Source organism: Dipodomys merriami, unplaced genomic scaffold, assembly GCF_024711535.1.
Source record: "Dipodomys merriami isolate MVZ:Mamm:240054 unplaced genomic scaffold, mDipMer1.0.p SCAF_120, whole genome shotgun sequence".
NCBI classification, from domain to species: domain Eukaryota; kingdom Metazoa; phylum Chordata; class Mammalia; order Rodentia; family Heteromyidae; genus Dipodomys; species Dipodomys merriami.
This window is the reverse complement of record NW_027202494.1, coordinates 267,130-285,345: the sequence shown is the minus strand read 5'-3', so window position 1 is coordinate 285,345 and position 18,216 is coordinate 267,130. Positions and strand designations below refer to the sequence as shown.

The window sequence follows — 18,216 nt, the reverse complement described above, 5'->3', positions numbered from 1 at the left end:
GCGACTAGACTTCGTTGTGACTTGCTGTGCGGCGGCCGTGGGTCAGCTGATGGGCTCCCCGCGAAACCCGGCCGCAGAGCACAGCCCCCGCCGTGGCCCCTGCTGCTGTCAGGACCCCGGGGCCCAGCCTGGCCTCGGCTCGTGGCGGCACCAGCATCCCCCAGCCTGGCCTCGGCTCGTGGCGGCACCAGCATCCCAGCGGAGCCCGCGGCAGTGGTTCTGGAGCGCAGGTCCTCACCAGCCTGTCCCCGCCCAGCCTCCTGCTGCTCCCTCTCCTCCTGAGCGGTCCATCCGTCCATCCGCTTGCTGCTCAGCAGACTGGCCCTCTGAAGCACCCACTGCACGCAGGCCACTGCGGACGGGCCCCCGTGCACCCGGCCCTCTCAGGACCCTGGAGGGGGCATGATGGTAGAAATCTGTGAGCTCCCCCTACGTGCGTGGGGGGTCCCTGGGCCAGGCTTGGGCTGGCGCGTGGGTGCACCACTGCTCTCGCGCGGGAGCGAGGACGTGGTGTGGGCCAGGGCCATGGGGGCTCTGGCAGGTGAAGGGGGTCGGGTCTGGGCGGTCAGGAGGCAGTGTGGCCCACCACCACGTGAGGCTGGTGGGGCATGGTTAAGGACCACGAGCCTTCGTCCCACGTGCCTGGTGTCGGGCTCACGAGTGCTGTGGGTGGAGGTCGCTGGGGCCCAGGCCCCACTGGGGCCTGAGTCTCCCCGCCGTTTTGTTGGTGTACGGAAGCCTGTGGGGACAGTGGCGGGCACCCAAGGCCTTGGCACGTGGCGCGCCCCTGCAGCGTCCCCTCCCAGCCTCCCTGGACTCCCACATCACGTCCATGGAGGCCTCTGCCCCCAGCACCTGGTGGTCAGACTGGACGTGAAACCCCACACTGGCCACGTTGTAGCAGGTGGGTGGGGAAGTTCTGGGTCCTCTCAGCAGCTCCATCCGGCCGTCCTGGCGTGGAGGCTGGCGTGTGCTGGCCTGTCCACCATGACCGGACGCAGCCCTGGGGCAGGGCCGGGGCAGCCGTGGCCTCAGAGGCTCCTCCCCCAGGCTGGCCGCCCCGTGGCACACCGCCCTGCGTGCTGGTGTCCCAGGCCCTCTCCACACCCTGCCCCCTTCCATCGGACGCCAGCCGCAGACCCTGGAAAGGCAAACCACGAGGCTGGCTCAGGACGTGAGCGTGGAGCGCAGGCGGACGGGAGGCTTTAGCTCTTATGCCAGAGACCACCGCGGACCCCGCTTGTCCTGGAGCCAGGACCGCCTTTCCTACCCGGCCCCACCGGCGGCGCCGGCCCAGGAGGCGTGGACTCGGTGGGATGCGGCGCCCTGCCCCGTGGGTCTCTAGGCAGTGCGTGAAGAGGTTCGCTTGCTATTCCTGGCACGCGGGGGCCGGCTGGGGGTGATGGAAAGAGGGGGCGCTGGTCTAAACATAGACGCGCGGCCTGGGGGGAGGCGCGGGAAGGAGGGTGACAGATCGTCTGAAAGCCGACCTGCGCCGGCGCTGCCCTGTGGGTTGTCATGACAACCGGGACGCAGCCCTCACCCTCCGTCCTGGGTGCCGCGGTGAAGCGGTCCTCGGCCCCGACGAGGCCTTCCTTCTGGGCCGGCTGGGCTCTCTGGCCCAGGCAGGGCTGTCTGCTGCGGGGTGTCAGCTTCCTCTCCTGTGACACCGTGACACACAGGCTGTGCAGCCGGGGTCAGAAAGATGGAAATCGGCTCTGAGCCCCGCAAGACAGCCGGGTGGACCGTGTCTGCGGCTGCCAGCCACAAGCTCCGTCCTCTCTGCTGGCTTGCTTTGGGTCTGTCTTGACCTGTCCTCCGAGTGCCACTCTACCTCTTGGTAGGGTGCTGCTCACCAACAACTGGGTATTGAATCTGAGAGAAGTCACATCCCACCAAAACCCCTCCCCGGAGGGTACAAGGTTCAACCGGGCAGCAGCGACAAGACTGGGTTCCTCCTGGTGCTCGCAGCTTTGGTGCCCAACCAGGACAGGATCACCCTTATTCCCTGGCCCTGAAATGCCCCTTCAAACCACCAGGAGACGGCTCCACCCGTCAGCCCTGGGGGAGAGGAAGGGGACCCCGGAGCTAGAGGCCTCCAGGAGAGCGTTTCCCCTCCGGCAGTGTGCGAGGCTCCTTGTGCTTCTAGAAATCTATCCTGAGGACAGGCTTTTTGTGGGAAAAGCCAGCTGCACAAGGTCCCCTGGCCCTGACTTGGATGTCAGGGATAGCAGCCGACCCGCGTCCACCCTTGCAAGCAGACTCTGAATTTTGGCACCTTCCCTGAACAAGAGCGAGAAAGCTCTGTGTTTGCCCATACAGAGCCAACAGAATGCGCAGTGTCGGACAAGAAGAGAGTGCGGGGTGGGCTCGTGGGGGGGCCAGGCGCCCCCACACGTGGGGAGAGAGGCGCTGTCCCTTCGTAGACCGTGAGGCCAGGCTCAGGACCAGACGGGTTCCACGTTTGAATTTCATTGGCTTTTGGAATAATTTCTCATGAATAAGGAGATTTTTTTGGACGTGGAGCTCATGCCTATGCATTGCAGTTTTAGGTTTCGTGTGTGTGTGTGTGTGTGTGTGTGTGTGTGTGTGTGTGTGTCTGTGTCTGTGTCTGTGTCTGTGTCTGTGTGTGCTGGTGCAGAGTTCATCGGAGTCTTGTGCTCTTGCTTGGCTTTTCCCTCCCAGCTGGCGTTCTGCCACTTGATCTACACCTCCAGTTCTGGCTTTTTACTGCTGATAAAAGTCTCTCGGGTTTATCCACCTGGGCTGGCTTTGAAGCCCCATCTTCCCATCCCAGCCTCCTCACTAGTTAGGGGTTACAGGCGTGAGCCGCTGGCCCTGCTGCTCTCTGCGTTTTTGGCTGGGACACACTGAGGGGAATTCTCCATGGAATCTCCCAGCTGTGGTGTCCTGGGCTGTCAGGAGTTCACAGGTTTGGGAGCCATTTTTATTTCAGATTTAGATGCTGTTAGGCTGGGTGTGCTGAACCTGTGGGAGACGGGCTGGGAGCTCAAGGCGAGGGTGTCGGCAGGGTCACAGGGACGGGACACGCCACACAGCAGATACGCAGGAGAAGCCTGTTGATGTCACAGATCAGGTGTGCATGCCTAGAAATAGAAATCGGTGAAGGAGAATCTACCAGAATCAACAGTGGTTACCTGGCAGAAGCAGAGTGGCTGGGGAAGAGATTGGAGGAAGGTTTACCTTCCCTCTTTTATTTTAAAAAGGACGTGTGTGTGTGTGTGTGTGTGAGTGTGAGTGTGAGAGTGTGTGTGTGTGTGCGCGCGCGTGTGCGCGTGTGCGTGCGTGTGTGTGAGTGTGTGAGTGTGCGTGTGTGTGAGTGTGTGCGCGTGTGTGTGAGAGTGTGAGAGCGTGTGTGCGAGTGTGTGCGAGTGTGCGTGTGTGTGCGCGTGTGTGTGTGTGCGCGCGTGTGTGTGTGTGCGTGCGCACATGCCTCTGGGTGTCTCTGTCTGTCATGACTAGGGATTGAACCCACAGCCTTGTACCTGGTAGGCAGTGGCTCTACTACCTGAGCCATGCTCCCAGGCCTTTTACTTTTGTTTTTGAGGTAGTCCCATTTCCCTTTACCTGCACTGGCCTAGAATCCATTATCCTCCTACTTCCACCCAAGTAGCTAGGATTACAGGTGTGCGTGCTGTGCCTGGTTACTTCATTTGTTTATTACTTATTTTTAATTTAATTTTATTTTTTTGGTCATGGGGCTTGAACTCAGGGCCTGGGAGCTATCCCTGAACTCTCTTTTTGCTCAGGCCTAGTGCTCTACCAGCCCTCCCCTCCAGCCCTCCCCCAGCCCTCTCCTCCAGCCCTCCCCTCCAGCCCTCCCCCCAGCCCTCCCCCCAGCCCTCTCCTCCAGCCCTCCCTTCCAGCCCTCCCCCTAGCCCTTCCCTCCAGCCCTTCCCCAGCCCTCCCCTCCAGCCCTCCCCCCAGCCCTCTCCTCCAGCCCTCCCTTCCAGCCCTCCCCCTAGCCCTTCCCTCCAGCCCTTCCCCAGCCCTCCCCTCCAGCCCTCCCCCCAGCCCTCTCCTCCAGCCCTCCCTTCCAGCCCTCCCCCTAGCCCTTCCCTCCAGCCCTTCCCCAGCCCTCCCCTCCAGCCCTCCCCCCAGCCCTCCCCCCAGCCCTCCCCCCAGCCCTCCCCCCAGCCCTCTCCTCCAGCCCTCCCTTCCAGCCCTCCCCCTAGCCCTTCCCTCCAGCCCTCTCCCCCAGCCCTCCCTCTAGCCCAGTGAATCCCAGGTGGAGCGTGGAGTCGTGGGCTGGGTGTGCGGGGACACGCTTGCCCCGTGGAGTGTGTTGCTTGGGGCTGGAAGCGGCCCAGGCGTGGTCCCAAGCCCAGAGGGGCCCAGCAGGGGCCTGGGCTGCCAGCACGCAGGCTGGACGGGGAGGAGTGCTCCTTGTCCTGGTCTCTGCTGGGCATGGCATGGCCTGGCCCAGGGGTCCTCAGAGGCCCCGGCTGGTGGGGTGAAGGCTGGGAGGCGGAGGCAGGCCCTGGTCTGGCTCTGTGGAGGGCCTGGGGATCCTGCGGCCTCTGGCTGTCTGCGCGTGTGCGGGGCCGCCCCACGGACCCCGACCCTCCTGGGTTGCCTCCCTGGGGAAGGAGGGGTTGTTGGGCAACAGCAGCCTGGGGGAGAGGCCCCTCTGGGCTGGGCTGTTTCTCGGCTGCGTGGTAGCGTGGGAGGCCGGGCCTCTCGGATGGAGGGGGGCAGGCTGTCTTCCTGGCCCTGGCTGTGGGCTTGGTGTCAGCATCCCTGAGCCACTGCTCCGAGTGGAGGAGGCCCGGGCCAGGCCCTCCCCTCCCCCCCCACGCCGGCCTGCCCTGCCCTGCCCTGCAGCGTCTTCCCTCTACACGTGCATCCAAGCTCAGAACAAGGCCAGCCCCACTCCCGCCAGAGCCTTCCTGTCCCCCACACACGTTCCTGGCCTCCACACGGCTCAGCCTCCTTGTCCAGCCTCACACTGGAGATCCTCCCACCTCAGCTTCCTGGTGCTACAGCAGAATCCCTGGTCTCCATTTGCTGTCCTCACATCAATGAAGGTGCCCGTGGTGCTCTCCCCGGGGCCCCCTGTCAAGCTCCCTGCAGGAGGCCCTGCTGCCTGGGCCTCTCCACCATGGGACAGTGAATCCCTGCCCGCCCGCCCCCCTGCCCGCTGCCCGCCCGCCTGCCCGCCCGCCCATCCCGGCTTCTGATGGCCAAGCGCAAGGCTTTTTGGTTCCCGCCCTCCCTGCTGCTGCCCTGGAGCCTGGTGCCCGGCGCTGGCCACTCCCCGGGGGCTCTGGCTGTGGCCTCACAGGGTCCTCACCTCTGCTGGGGGCTGAGCTGGGGCCGTCAGGCAGGCCTGCGAGCAGGGGTGTCCTGTGTGTGGAGAACCGTGCCACGCGACCGGTGAGCGCCGCCGGGCAGTGGAAGGTCCTTTGGCCCCTGGCAAGTCCTGACAGTCTCATTCAGAATGCAGCTTCGTGAGGCATTGGTGTGTGTGTGTGTGTGTGTGTGTGTGTGTGTGTGTGTGTGTGTGTGTGTGTGTGTGTGTGTGTGTGTGTGTGTGTGTGTGTGTTGCAGGTCCTGGGGCTTGAGCTCAGGACCTGGGCTCTGTCCCTAAGCTTTTTATGCTCAAGACTGGCACTCTACCACTTGATCCACAGCTCCACTTTGGGCTTTTTGCTGGCTCACTGGAGATAAGTCTCTCAGTCCTTCCTGCCAGGGCTGGTTCTGAGCTGCAGTCCTCCATCTCAGCCCTCTGAGGAGTTAGGAGGCCAGGTGTGAGCCGCGGCGCCCGTAGGCAGGGTGTTTTCTTTGCTATTAACGCACTTGCCTTGATTTATATTATTTAGGGTTGGCACAGCACAGGCTGCCTATATACGTGTGAACACACAGACGTAAACACACGTATGATGCTGGTGAACTAATGCTGGCGTTCTTGCTAAGCAGAGACGTGGGGAGCATGGTGGACCGGGGCGTTCCCTGCCCGCCCTCCAGTCAGTGCACTGGGGGCGCTGGGGGGAGCAGGCCCCGCTGCAGTGGGCCAGGCGCCGGGGCAAGCCGCCTCCAGGGGATGGTCCTGTGTGGTGTGCTCGGGCTGGAGCCGCCAGGCTGGGTCTCAGCTTCCAGACCCCGTGACGACGGCCGGGGTGCCCGGGCTCAGAGCCAAGCAGCCTTCGGCAGGGCCCGCGTGCGTGGTCTGGGGGGACATGGCTTGTGGGGGCCGGGGGGAAGGCCGCCTTGAGGAGCATTTCGAGCCATTATGGGCTGCACAGCCCCCGGGCCCCTGCAGAGGCCGGTGCTGAGCAGCAGCACCGCTGATGTCTCTGGGCCGGCAGAGGCGGTGCGGCGCCGGCTGGACCAGAGCTGAGGCTGGAGGAGGGCCGACCTCCCAGCTGCTCCCAGCCCGGGACACAGTGCTGCAGGGCGGGCTCCCAAGTCACGGTGATGGTTGATAACAAGCCGAGTAGGTCTCCTCTCCCCAGCCTCCTCACTGCTATTTTGTTGTCATAGCAACCACTGGGGTCCCTAGGAATCTTCTAGAAGGTGTGGTTCTCTTATGCACCGTACCGTGGGCCACAGGATCCTGGTGCTGTGGAGAGGCGGCTTTCGCCCCATTTCCGTGTTCTCTTGGTGCTACATTGTAGCGTGTGACTTACAGCCCAGCTCTCAGGGTGGCTGTGGGGTGGGGGTTCCCCCAAGCGGGGCTGGGAGAAAACAGGACCTGTGGGCCAGGCGTCTCCACAGCGCGCTCCGTGTTGTGGACGTGCGTCGGGGCGGTTACGGGAGGGCGCGTGTTGGGGCGGTCACGGGAGGGCATCAGGGCAGTCACGGGAGGGCGTCGGGGCGGTCACGGGAGGGCGTGTCGGGGCGGTCACGGGAGGGCGTGTCGGGGCCGTCACGGGAGGGCGTGTGTCGGGGCGGTCACGGGAGGGCGTGTGTCAGGGCGGTCACGGGAGGGCGTGTCGGGGCGGTCACGGGAGGGCGCAGAGACCTGTTCGTCCGGCACGCGCCTTGCTGTCTCCACGCTGGGGTTTGGAAAGAGACATGCGAGCGAGTCTCTTGTGGGGCTGGGCTGCTGGGGGTGGGGAGGACGGCCCACACACCTCTCACTCCCTGGGGCTGAGCCCCGGGGCTCTGGGGCTGCTGCCCTCCGCAGCGACCCAGACCCAGGCCGAGGGTGCTCCAGGGCCTTGCCCGCATTGCCGGGGTAGGAGGCCTGGGCCCTGCGAGGCAGGGTCACCGCCCTAGGGCTGGGAGCCACAAACCGGGGACCTGTGGAGAGAGGTCTCCGAGCCGGGACTGGGCCACGCTGTGCCCCATGCTGGGAACACGCCTCATAACCCTCAGGGGCCGTGGGGTCAAGGCCCCGCTGCCTCTGTTTGCAGGGGGGCGGTGGGGGGACACCGCAGGGCTTAGCAGGGACGGGGAGGGGGAACCACATGTCTCAGCAGGACAGGGGCAGGGGGGCACCACAGGGCTGGGTGGGGACTGCAGGGCTCAGGGGACGGGGAACAGGGGGGCGGGGGGCACCGCAGGGCTCGGCAGGGATGGGGGCAGGGGGGCACCGCGGGCTCGGCAGGGACCGGGGTGGGGGCACTGCAGGGCTCGGCAGGGATGGGGGCGGGGGGGCACCGCAGGCTCGGCAGGGACCGGGGTGGGGGCACCGCGGGCTCGGCAGGCATGGGGGGCACCGCGGGGCTGGGTGGGGACGGAGCGGCCGCACAGAGCCAGGGCTGGAGCACGGCGCTGCAGAGGCGCAGGTCCGTGCCCGCGCGGGCGCTGGCTGTGGCGCCAGCCCGGGCAGGACGCTGGGCAGTCAGGAGACGTCTGTGGCATTGCTCACACGCAGGGGCGCGTGGCGGCCCTGGCGGGACACCACCCAGCATGGGCAGCACAGGGGAGGACAGGTTCTCCACCATGGAGGATGCGCTGACTGGTGGGTTGCAGGAGGAGGAGGGAGGGGAGGAAGGGAGGGAGGGACACAGGAAGGGAGAGAAGGAAGGGAGGGAGGGAGGAAGGAAGGAAGGAAGGAGGGAGGGAAGGAAGGGAGGGAAGCAGAAAGGAAAGAGGGAGGAAGGAAGGATGGAAGAAGGGAGGGAGGGAAAAAGGGAAGGAAAGAAGGAATGGAAGGAGGGAGGAAGGAAGGAGGAAAGGGAGGGAGGCAGGAAGGAAAGAGGAAGGGAAGGAGGGAAGGAAAGGAGAGAGGGAAGGATGAAGGAAAGGAAGGAGGGAGGGAGGGAGGAAGGAAGGAAGGAGGGAGGAGGAAGGGAAGGAAGGAAGGAGGAAGGGAAAGAAGGAGAGAGGAAGGAGGGAAGGGAAGGAAGGAGGAAGAAGGGAAGGAGGAAGGGAAGGAGGGAAGGAGGAAGGGAAGGAAGGAAGGAGGGAAGGGAAGGAAGGAAGAGGAAGGGAAGGAAGGAAGAGGAAGGGAAGGAAGGAAGGAAGGGAAGGAGGAAAGAAGGAGGAAGGGAGGGAAGGAAAGAGGAAGGGAAGGGAGGAAGGGAAGGAAGGAAAGGGAGGGAGAGGAGGGGGGGAAGAAGGGATGGAGGGAGGGACAGACCAGGTTCCAGGGCTCTAGGAGCCAGAGGGGCTCCGGCCCCCCTGAGCCCAGGCCCCTGAGCGACCCGAGCGGGGCCTCAGCACCTGGCCGGCCTCGGCCCCCCCCCCGCCCTCACCACCCTCCTCCCCCCCCGCAGGACCTCCCACTCGCGGGCCAAGGCGGAGGCGGCTCTTGCAGCGGCCCGGAAGGCGCAGGAGGAAGCCCGGATCGCCAGGGTCACTGCCAAGGAGTTCTCGCCGTCCTTCCAGCACAGAGAGAACGGTGAGTCCCGCCCGCTCCAGCACCTCAGGCTCCGCTCCCTCCCTCGCCTCTTGGGGCCTCAGTCTCCCCAGTTGTGCAAGGAGAGGGACCCAGCGTGTGCTGCTGGTCAGTGGCGGTCCAGCGCTCCGTCTGCTGGTCAGTGGCGGTCCAGCGCTCCGTCTGCTGGTCAGCGATGGTCCAGCGCTCTGTCTGCTGGTCGGTGGCGGTCCAGCGCTCCGTCTGCTGGTCAGTGACGGTCCAGCGCCCCGTCTGCTGGTCAGTGGCGGTCCAGTGCTCCGTCTGCTGGTCGGTGGCGGTCCAGCGCTCCATCCCTAAGCCCAGAATCTGTGAGTGTGGCGTGGGCAGAGGCCGGTGCTGGGGAGGATGAGATGGAGCGGGCGGGGCCCAGCTTCATGGGAAGACTGAGGCAGAGCCGTGTGGTGTGGCTGCTGTCCGGGGCTTCTGGAAGCTGCGGGGTAGGAGGGCTGTTGCAGGTCCCCTCTGGCCAGCCCTGCCCACAGCTGCACCTTGGACCGCTGGCGGTGTGCGGTGTGCAGTGTGTGGTGTGCTGTGGCAGTGTATGGTGTGCGGTGTGCGGTGGCGGTGTGTGGCGTGCGGCGTGCGGTGTGCGTAGGGAGGCCAGGTCACGAGGCTTCGGTGCCGTCCGCCCCGCTGGACGGGGTCAGCGGAGGGCTGCCGCTGCCCGCACGCCTGCCCCTCGGCACCCGACAGGGCCGCCGCGGGTGAGGCCGACGGCTCGGCCCAGGGCCCGGGCTGCGGGTGTCCGGCAGAGTGCCCCTCCCTGTTCCCAGAGGCGTGCACGCTGGGCGCATGGCCGGGCACCGGACCCTGCAGCAGTGACTGTGTGTGTCCCGTGTGGCAGCCGGCCCCGGTGAACTGTGTGGAGATGAGTGCTGAGCACGGGCCCCCGGCGTGCAGGAAGCACCATCTTGGGGGGGGGGCTTCCTATCGAGTCTTCACAGCTGCCGCTCACCCTCCCCCCAGCCCCCGGGGAGGGAGTCCCGGGGCCCAGGGTCCCGGGGCTGAGCCATCTGGGATAGCGCTGGGATAGCGCTGCCCCGGTCCCGTCCCCCACCAAGGGAGGGAGGGAGGAGGGAGGGCTGTGGTCTTGCCAAGATGACTCCCCAGGCCTCAGGACGCTGTCGGTGGCCAACGCGAGCCCAGGGGCTGGGAGCCGCCCGCCCCTTGGTCAGGGCCCTGCCCGGTTGGCCCCAGAGCCCCGGGGTCGGGGACGGGAGCCCCGCAGAGGGCTTGGGGCCCCCCAGTGACCCCCGTGTGCTCTCCTCCAAGGGCTGGAGTACCAGAGGCGGAAGCACCAGGTCTCCTGCGAGGACCTCGAGGGACTGTCCACGGGGACACCCCTGCCGCAGGAGAGCCCCGAGCTGTACCGCAAGGGCACCACCCCCTCCGACCTCACCCCCGACGACAGCCCCGCCGCCAGCCCCCCCGCCAGCCCCGCCGCCACCCCTCCGCCCGCGCCCGCGCCCGCTGCCAGGAACAAGGCTCACTTCTCCCGGCAGGTGTCGGTGGACGAGGAGCGGGGCGGCGACATCCAGATGCTGCTGGAGGGCCGGGCCGCGGAGCCCGCCCGCAACAGCTGGGGCGATGCCCGGGGCGCGCGCGGCGGCGCCCTGCGCGGCGGCCCGCCCGCAGAGGACTTCCGCGCCCGCGGCATGGGCCACAAGCAGCCTGGCAACCCCCGGCCCCGGGAGCGGCGGCCCGAGCCGCCCCCCACGCTCTCGTGGACTTCCCCCTGCCCGGGGGGCGCCAGGCGGCCCGAGCCCGACGAGGAGCAGCCGAGCAACTACAAGCTGGAGATGAAGCCCCTGCTGCGGATGGACGCCTGTCCGCAGGAGGCGCACCCCCAGAGGCGGCGCCACAGCCGCGGGGCCGGGGGCGGCCGGCGGCCGGAGGACCGGGCCTCCGGGCTGCAGAGACTGAGGCCCAAGTCCCAGAATAAGGAGAACTTGCGGCCGGCCTCCACGGAGCCCACGGTGCAGAAGCTGGAGAGCCTGCGGCTGGGGGAGCGGCCCGAGCCCCGGCTCCTGCGCTGGGACCTGACCTTCTCCCCGCCCCAGAAATCCCTGCCTGTCGCGCTCGAGTCAGACGAGGAGAACGGGGATGAGCTCAAGTCCAGCACGGTAGGTGGTGCCCAGGGGCCGGGGAAAGAGCCAGGCGGTGGTGCTGGCCCAGGAGCGCCCGACGGGCTGTGCTTCTATTTGTAGCAGGCCCTGGGGCTGAGGCGCTGCAGAGGGAGACAAATGCATGGCCTGCGCCGGGCGGCTGGCGGCGGCAGGGCGGAGTCCTGGCAGGCCAGGACCGCGGGGCGCGGTCTCCGGGACACTGGCAGGCCCAGCGGGGCGCGGTCTCCGGGACGCTGCCCACGAGACATCCTCTGCTGGCCTTGTTCTTCCCAGGGTGGGATTTTGGAGGAGGTGGTAGCATGCTCCTGGGCCCGGTTGGCCTGACAGCACCCCGGGGGCCTCCCTGGGCCCCCAGCCTGCACCCGCCCCGAGCCAGCGGGCAGGGAGGACTGGTAGAACGGAGCCTTGAGGCCGGCAGCCTCCCCTGCGGCGAGCAAGGCACCCCACACGTTGGGGGTGAGACATTCAGGGCGCTGCCCGGGTCTGCGGAGGCAGTCAGTGGGCAGCACAGTGGCACGGGGCACCGGTCTGGACAGAGGTGGGGACCCTGGTTCTGTGGGTTTATCACATTGCCCGAGCAGAGTGCAGCGTCTGCCCCGGTGGCCCGGGCAGCTGTGGTCCCCGCTCCCCTCCCCCGGAGTCCCTCGCTGGGACGCAGGGCCTGTGCCCTGTGAGGTCCATTTCTGCCTCTGCTCAGAGTCTCGCTGCTGGCCGGTCCTCCATGCCCCGCAGAGCAGCCGCAGGACTCCCGCTGGAACGGCCCTGCTGTGCTCACTGCGCGCGCTCCAGCAGCGGGCAGGGGTGCGCGAGGCGCTGGGCGCTATTTTAGGGTCTGCTGTGGCGGGCAGCATGGCAGGCGGGCAGGGTTCTACGGTCAGCTCAGTTAGCCGTGTGGGCTCTTTCGCACCAGTGTAAGCAATGGCAGGGAAGCCACGATTGGCTGCCTGGTCCCTGCCCTGGACACCCAGGAACTCTCCGGGCTCCGAGGGAAGGAGCGCAGGAGGGAGACTTCGGGACCGCGCTGCAGGAGGGCCTCTCCCCCACCGAGGAGGTGTGCCGGGCTGCGACGGGTGCCCTGGGTGCCCTTCCCTTGCCCTACGACAGAACTGGCCCGGCCTAGATGTCACAGGGGTCAGGCCTGAGCGCCAGACACCCCCAGGCCACGTCACCCTGAAGACAGCTGGGGCAGTAGCACTTGTCACCTGGTGTGGAGTCCCTGGGGATGTCTGTTAGCACCTCTGCTGGTCGGGTGTGGTGCTGTCTGTAATCCCAGCCCCTGGGAAGCTGAGCCGGAGGAGCTCAAGTTCCAGGCCAGCCTGGGCTGCGCAGCGAGACCTTGTTTTGCTGACTGGTTTGGTTTGGTTTGTAAGGCCCTGCCTCTGCTCTCTGGAGTCTAGCTGTGCATTTTTGGCCACTCCTGGAGTTTGCACGCAGGGCCTGGGCGCTTTGTGCTCAAGGCTAGCGGTCCACGGAGGGCTGCCATGTCGCCCGCTGGTCCCGAGCGGGAGTGCCCCCATGCTGCAGGGGTCTGGTGGGAGGGAAGTGAGAGCAAGCCCTAGGTGGCTGCCACAGCACTGGCCAAGGCCAGCCCAGGTGCCCTGTCCCTGCGGGAGCACACAGCGCCCAGGAGCGGCCTGGGGCGGCCGGGGCCCCCGCGCTCAGACCGTGGCTTTCCGGGGAGCTCGCCTGTCCCACGTGCACGGCCCAGTTCTCGGGCGCTCTTCCACACCCCACCGCCGGATGCACTGTGCGGGTGAATGCCCCTCCACCTCCAGGAGGCCTCGCCGCCTCGGGGCACCTCTCACTGTGGCATCAGGATTCCGGGTTCATCCGTTGTAGAATGAACCAGAACTTTATTCTGCGTCGTAACCCCGTGTATAGACATAGGCTTCTCCTCTCCTCACGCATCCGTTTTGGACCGGTGTGTTCTTTCGGGCCGCCATGGGTCCCCCGTGAGCGTCACACTGAGCATGCACGCGCAGGCTCCTGTGTGCACGCATCCCATTTCCTAAAGGCCGCGCTGAGGGCCGCCGGGCCATGGTCCTTCTGTCCAGCCTGCCATAGCCTTTTGCGACGGGAGGACTTGGCTCTTGTGATGGGGGAGCAGACCGAGGCCCTTTCTGGGACTTGCCCGGCCTGTCGTGTCTCTGGAGTCTGACCCTGACAGGTTGAGGCAGGGCGGGCTTGCAGCCACTCCACGGTCAGCTCGACAGCAGTCAGGGACCCTGGAAGCTTCTTCCCGGGGTGTAGCCCTGTGGCTGGCCTGGGCACAGGCCTGTGGAACTCCTCCTCTCCTGATGTGAGGATGTGAGTGAGGTAGGCCTGGAGAGGAACCTGGCCTGGTCAGTGCCTTGTGTGTGTGTGTGTGGGGGGGGGACCCGCAGGGCAGGGGCAGGGCTGCACAGGAGCCGTGCTCAGCAACACTGGCCTCCAGCGGCTGCGCTACCACGGGATGGAGCCTCAGCCGTCCTCTCTGCCCATCCCTGCGGGCGTGGGGCCTGGTGCTTGAGGCTCTGGGAAGGGTCTAATGTGGTTGAAGCCAGCAGAAAGCCACAGGGCCAGTGTGCGTTTAGAGGCCCACGGAGGACCGTGCTGGACACGGGAGCACGCTGGCCACGCCTCCGCTGGCGCCAGGTGGGAAGTCTGAGATGCCAGTCTCCGCACTCTGCCAGGAGCTATGGTGTCTAGGGACCCGGCCTCTTCCCCAGGGTGCCGCGACGCCAGTGCGGCAGTTGGTGAGGTTGCAGGCCCCTCCCACCCTTCCTGCGGGTGCCAGCCACAGCAGCCCTCCTCCAGGGCCCTGGTGCCCGCGGGGCGGCTCACGTCTGCGGGGACGCCGGCGGGGGGCTGCACCGGCGGGGGTTTGGGCACCAGCCTCACCTCTCCTCTCTGTTGCAGGGCTCAGCTCCCATTCTCGTCGTCATGGTGATCCTGCTCAACATTGGAGTCGCCATTTTGTTTATTAACTTTTTCATCTGATGAGAGTGTCTCCATGGTAACAGTGTATAAATGGGGACTTGGAAAGCAAAACAACAAAAGGGGAAGACGCGTGCTCAGAAGCCCCACCACTTCCAAGTCTTTCCACAGAAGAACACGATTGGGTATTACTCACAGTTTGCCTTTTTTTCTGGGTAATGTTTTTTGGATTTTAGCCAAAATCCTTTGCTTGTCTAGCGCTGCGCTGTGTGGCATGGCGAAGGCGGCCAGCACACCGACCCTCAGCTGGATGTGGAGAGAGGGGTCCCCGCAAACAAGCGGCAGAAGAGAAGAAATGGTCCTGGCCCTGGCCTGCCCGGCGGGGTGTGGGCGGCGGCGGCGGCGGAGCTGCCCGGAGCTGTCCACGGGGCGCCCCGGAGCCGGGCAGGGAGCCCACGCCCTGTTCCCCCGGGCGGTGGAGGCCCCTGTGGCACCAGGAGCGTGTCCCGGCCCAGCGGGGAGCCTTCTCCTGCTTCGGGTCTGTGCTGCCAGCTTGGGGGAGAAGAGGAGCACTTCTCTTCCCCACACACAGAGGCGACCCTCCCCCCGAGCCCCACCCCACCCGCCAGTCCCAGCTCTCCCTGGAGGCGGCCTCCAGTCCTGTCCTCTGCTCCACTCATTGTTTACCCCGTCAGCCATCCTCCCGCCAGATCCAGGGGCCGACCCAGCCCGTCTGAGCACCGAGGCCCAGGGGCTGTGCCCCCTCCGGGCCCGTGGGCCACGGACAGTCCGAAGCACGCCTGGGCTCTGAGCATGTGGCGTTTGCACTTAGTACGCAGGATGTATATTCAGGCTTCCGTGTCCCTGGCAGTGACGCCCCATGGACGTCACCTGTCACTGTTACTGACCTCCATGGGGTCTCACATCTTTGCACTGTGCCTGCCTCAACCTCCCCTGACAGATATGCACAGCCCCTCCAGACGCCTCAGTGCTTCCTCCAAGCGCTCTGGTCCGGGACACACGTCGGAAGCCAGTGGCTTGGTTCCCTGGAAGCGGTTGCATATCCCCCTCTCCTGGATGTGCAGCGTAACTTGTGTCCGTCAACAAACACAGGTTCCTCATGTCTCCGCCTTCTCTACAGGGCTGTTCCCCGTCCAACAAAAGAACAAGGGACGCCAGAACTGCTGGGGCCTGGGTCAGCTCTCCCTGCTGCGGTGCCTGGGCCCGGCCAGGGTCGGCCCAGGGCCTCGCGGGACGCCCCACCAGGGGCCTCGCCCGAGGTCAGCCCGGGGGCCTTTGTGTGACCTCCCGTCAGTCTTCTTGGGTGCAGCCTGTCTTACAGACTCTGCCTTGCTTTGCTTCTGTTTAGCTGTTTCTCTGCTACCTTTCAAGCAGATTTCTTTACTACACTGCACTGGATTGCTATATTTTTAACCAGAAATAAACGGAAGATGAGAGCATGTTCCAGTTACACTCAGTTTATTGTTTTCCATTATCCATCCTCTGCCTGTTCTCTGGGCTGGTTTGGGGCATGCCGGGGGGTGGGGGAGGCGCAGCAGGTGGCACTGCATTCCCGAGGGCTGTTTCTGAGGGGACGACGTCTGTCTTTTGTACATCTTACTCTTCCATTCTTTTTATCGAGTCGTTGCTGCAGACCTGAAGTGAACCAAATAAAGATTCCTGCTCCTTGCAGCTCTGAGAATCATTCATGCTGCAGTATATTTCCTAATTGCAACTCTGCAGCGACAGATTTGCTGGGCAGTGTGGGATGGCATGGCACAATTACGTGGCACATCACTTGCAACTCTGCAAATGCACGTGCTGCTGAGGATCCTGCGCTTCATGCCCAGGTCGCTCTCATGGGTGACCCTGAAACCAAGTCACGGCCAGGGCTGCCCCCCACAGCGCACCCCTATGTTCCCAGCCAGGTCCCCAGGTGCAGAGCACTGGGGCCCGACTCTACAAGGCCACCCTTCAGCTGGCTGCCACAAAGCACCATTAGGAACAAGGCATCCCTTGGGCTAGGAATGTGGCTTAGTGGTAGAGTGCTCGCCTAGCATGCCTGGTTTGATTCCTCAGTACCACATACACAGAAAAACCCAGAAGTGGCACCCTGGCTCAAGTAGTAGAGTGCTAGCCTTAAGCAAAAGCAGCTAAGGGACAGTGCCCAGGCCCTGAGTTCAAACCCCAGGACTGGAATAAACACAAAACAAGAGGCAGCCCACCCCTGCGGCAGCTCACGCCTTCCTACCTGCCGAGCCGAGCCCTCCTCCAGGCATGCAGGGCGCTGTGACACGCCTCAACTGGCACCCAGAGCAGCCCGGTGAGCACCACTCTGATCCCAACCACGTCCTGGGTTCTCTAGACCGGAAATGCAGAGCAGAGGAACCGAGTGACTTCCCTAGTGCCTGCCATCTGTGGAACCTGTGTCCCACCCCCAGGCAGAAGGAGCTGGTGCCTGGGCTGCTGGCTCCCGTGCCTTCCGAAGGTTAGGTAGTGTGCAGCAAGCACATGCTTCCATCGTTCAAGGCACCTGGACAATTCTTACCTGTGCTTCTGGGTTTGAAGTTCTGGCACCCTTGGCACACAGGATTCTGGAGGTGAAGACAGTGACGGGGGCGGGACACTTGCCCGCTTGTAGCCCTGCGCAGGGCATGGCATGGACACGGGTGGTAGAGGAGGCTTGTCCCACACACACTAGGCCCTAGACGCCTCAGCTCTAACTCCACGTGTTTCTGCGCATCTGCAGAACGGTGCAGTGTGGACTGATCCACGCCTGCCGCTCGAGGCACATGAAGCCTGAAGGGCGCCGGAAGCCTGCTGCGCTCCGGTCCCAAGCCTGGAGCACTGTGGCCATCTCGGGGGGGGGGGGGGGGGGAGACAGGACGTTCTGGGGCTCGCCCTTCTTGAGTCCGGGTTTGATTGATGTTCAGCAACTTCCTACCACCCTGTCACCCCAGAATGGGCCCTCTGGGTGCACTGCTCCGTCTGGCCCCGCGGGTCCCAGGCCCTAGCAGTGTGGGTGTCTGGGCTGCTCTGCAGCCACAGGTCCGTCCAGGACAGCGTGTCTGCTCCAACTCTTCAAGGCACGCTCACGTGCTCTACACCACACAACAAAACGCTTCGTGAGACGGCGGCTGAGGCAGCTTGCTCTGCCCAATGCGGCGCGCTCTTCACTCTGCACAGGTGTTCTTCCAGTGTTTCTTGCCTTCTGCCTCAGCAGCTCAGGATGAAGACAGGATCTGTCTCTGCCACTCGGCGCACCACACAGTCCCCAGTGGGACAGCCACAGGCCTGTGCATTTCCCGATGGACAGCGGCATTCACGGGCTACCTCCAGGCTTGCGTGGGACAGGGATCTGCATCCGGAGGGCAACGGGGCAGAGCCAAGGAGGGGAGGAGGGAAAGGAAGAGGAAAGGGAAGAGGGTCTCCTGCCTAGAACCAGTTATAAGCCCAGTGTACAATCCTTGCATACTTGTACAAAGACTTGTTTTTTCTTTGGGGCTTTCTTTCAACTTGACTAAACGGCTTCTTCCTAAGATCCCACTTGATTTTAGGCTCTGATGACCGGGCACCGCAGCCAGCCGGCCCTCTTGCTCGTTTCTGGCGTGGGAGTGGCAGGTCTTGCTGGCCTGCTCGCTTGGGCTGGTGAGGCTGAGGCGGTGGGCACACCTCCTCCTTTCAGCCTTGAATGAGGATTCTCCAACCAGCTCAGTCCAGCATGTTGGAAAAAGGCCCCAAATGACCTGCACCCAGAAGACAGACCACAAAAATCCGCTAGGCCTGAACTGGAGCCTTTGTTCTCCATATACTGTACACGTGTACACACACACACACACACACGCACACAGGCACAGAGGTGATCAACCACAGCTGCCACTGGCCATGCTGAGGGCCTACTGCAGCCTGTGTGGGCACGGCCCAGGGCCTCCACCGGCACCGGCCTAGGTACAGCAGGCACATGTGGCTCTGACTGGGACGGACAGGTAGGCAGCTCCAGGATGCACCTGCAGGTTGTTTGCTGTCATGGGGGGGGGGGGGGGGGGGAGGACACTCATGTGGGCCAGGTGTGCTCTCCACTGCTGAGCTGCACCCCCAGCCTGAGTCTTGTTCCTGGGCAGCTTTGAAGTCCATGAGGGTTCTGTGAACAGCAGCCTGGTCCCCACACCGAGGACAGAGCTTCCCGCTGAGGACGGCGGCTGCGGGGTAGCCTGACGGGCCCCCACTTCTGCATGGGGGACCTGGGTTTCCTCGGGCTGACCCAGCGCTGAGACGGGGCAGCTAGGGGCGCGAGGCCCGTGCGGTGCGGTGCGGTGCGGTGCGGTGCGGCGTGGCGCGGCCTCG

The 18,216-nt window shown here is 65.0% G+C and overlaps 1 protein-coding gene and 1 long non-coding RNA gene across 2 annotated transcripts in view; one reads left to right on the top strand and one right to left on the bottom strand.

Annotated features, from left to right (window-relative positions):
* The window catches only part of LOC138823505 (junctophilin-3-like), a 37,936-nt gene extending 22,597 nt beyond the window's left edge, over nt 1–15,339 (top strand). Inside the window, exons 3-5 of the mRNA XM_070016872.1 lie at nt 8,688–8,812; nt 10,103–10,953; nt 13,855–15,339. Of these exons, the coding sequence (XP_069872973.1) occupies nt 8,688–8,812; nt 10,103–10,953; nt 13,855–13,935 (1,057 nt within the window). The 3' untranslated portion in view covers nt 13,936–15,339. The remainder of the gene's footprint in view (nt 1–8,687; nt 8,813–10,102; nt 10,954–13,854) is intronic.
* LOC138823507 (uncharacterized) lies at nt 15,290–16,689 on the bottom strand. The gene is made up of 3 exons (XR_011370841.1): nt 16,421–16,689; nt 16,124–16,233; nt 15,290–15,528 (listed from the first exon to the last, which is right to left on the bottom strand). It is a non-coding gene; the product is annotated as an uncharacterized lncRNA (long non-coding RNA).
* Nucleotides 16,690–18,216: the final 1,527 nt, after the last annotated feature.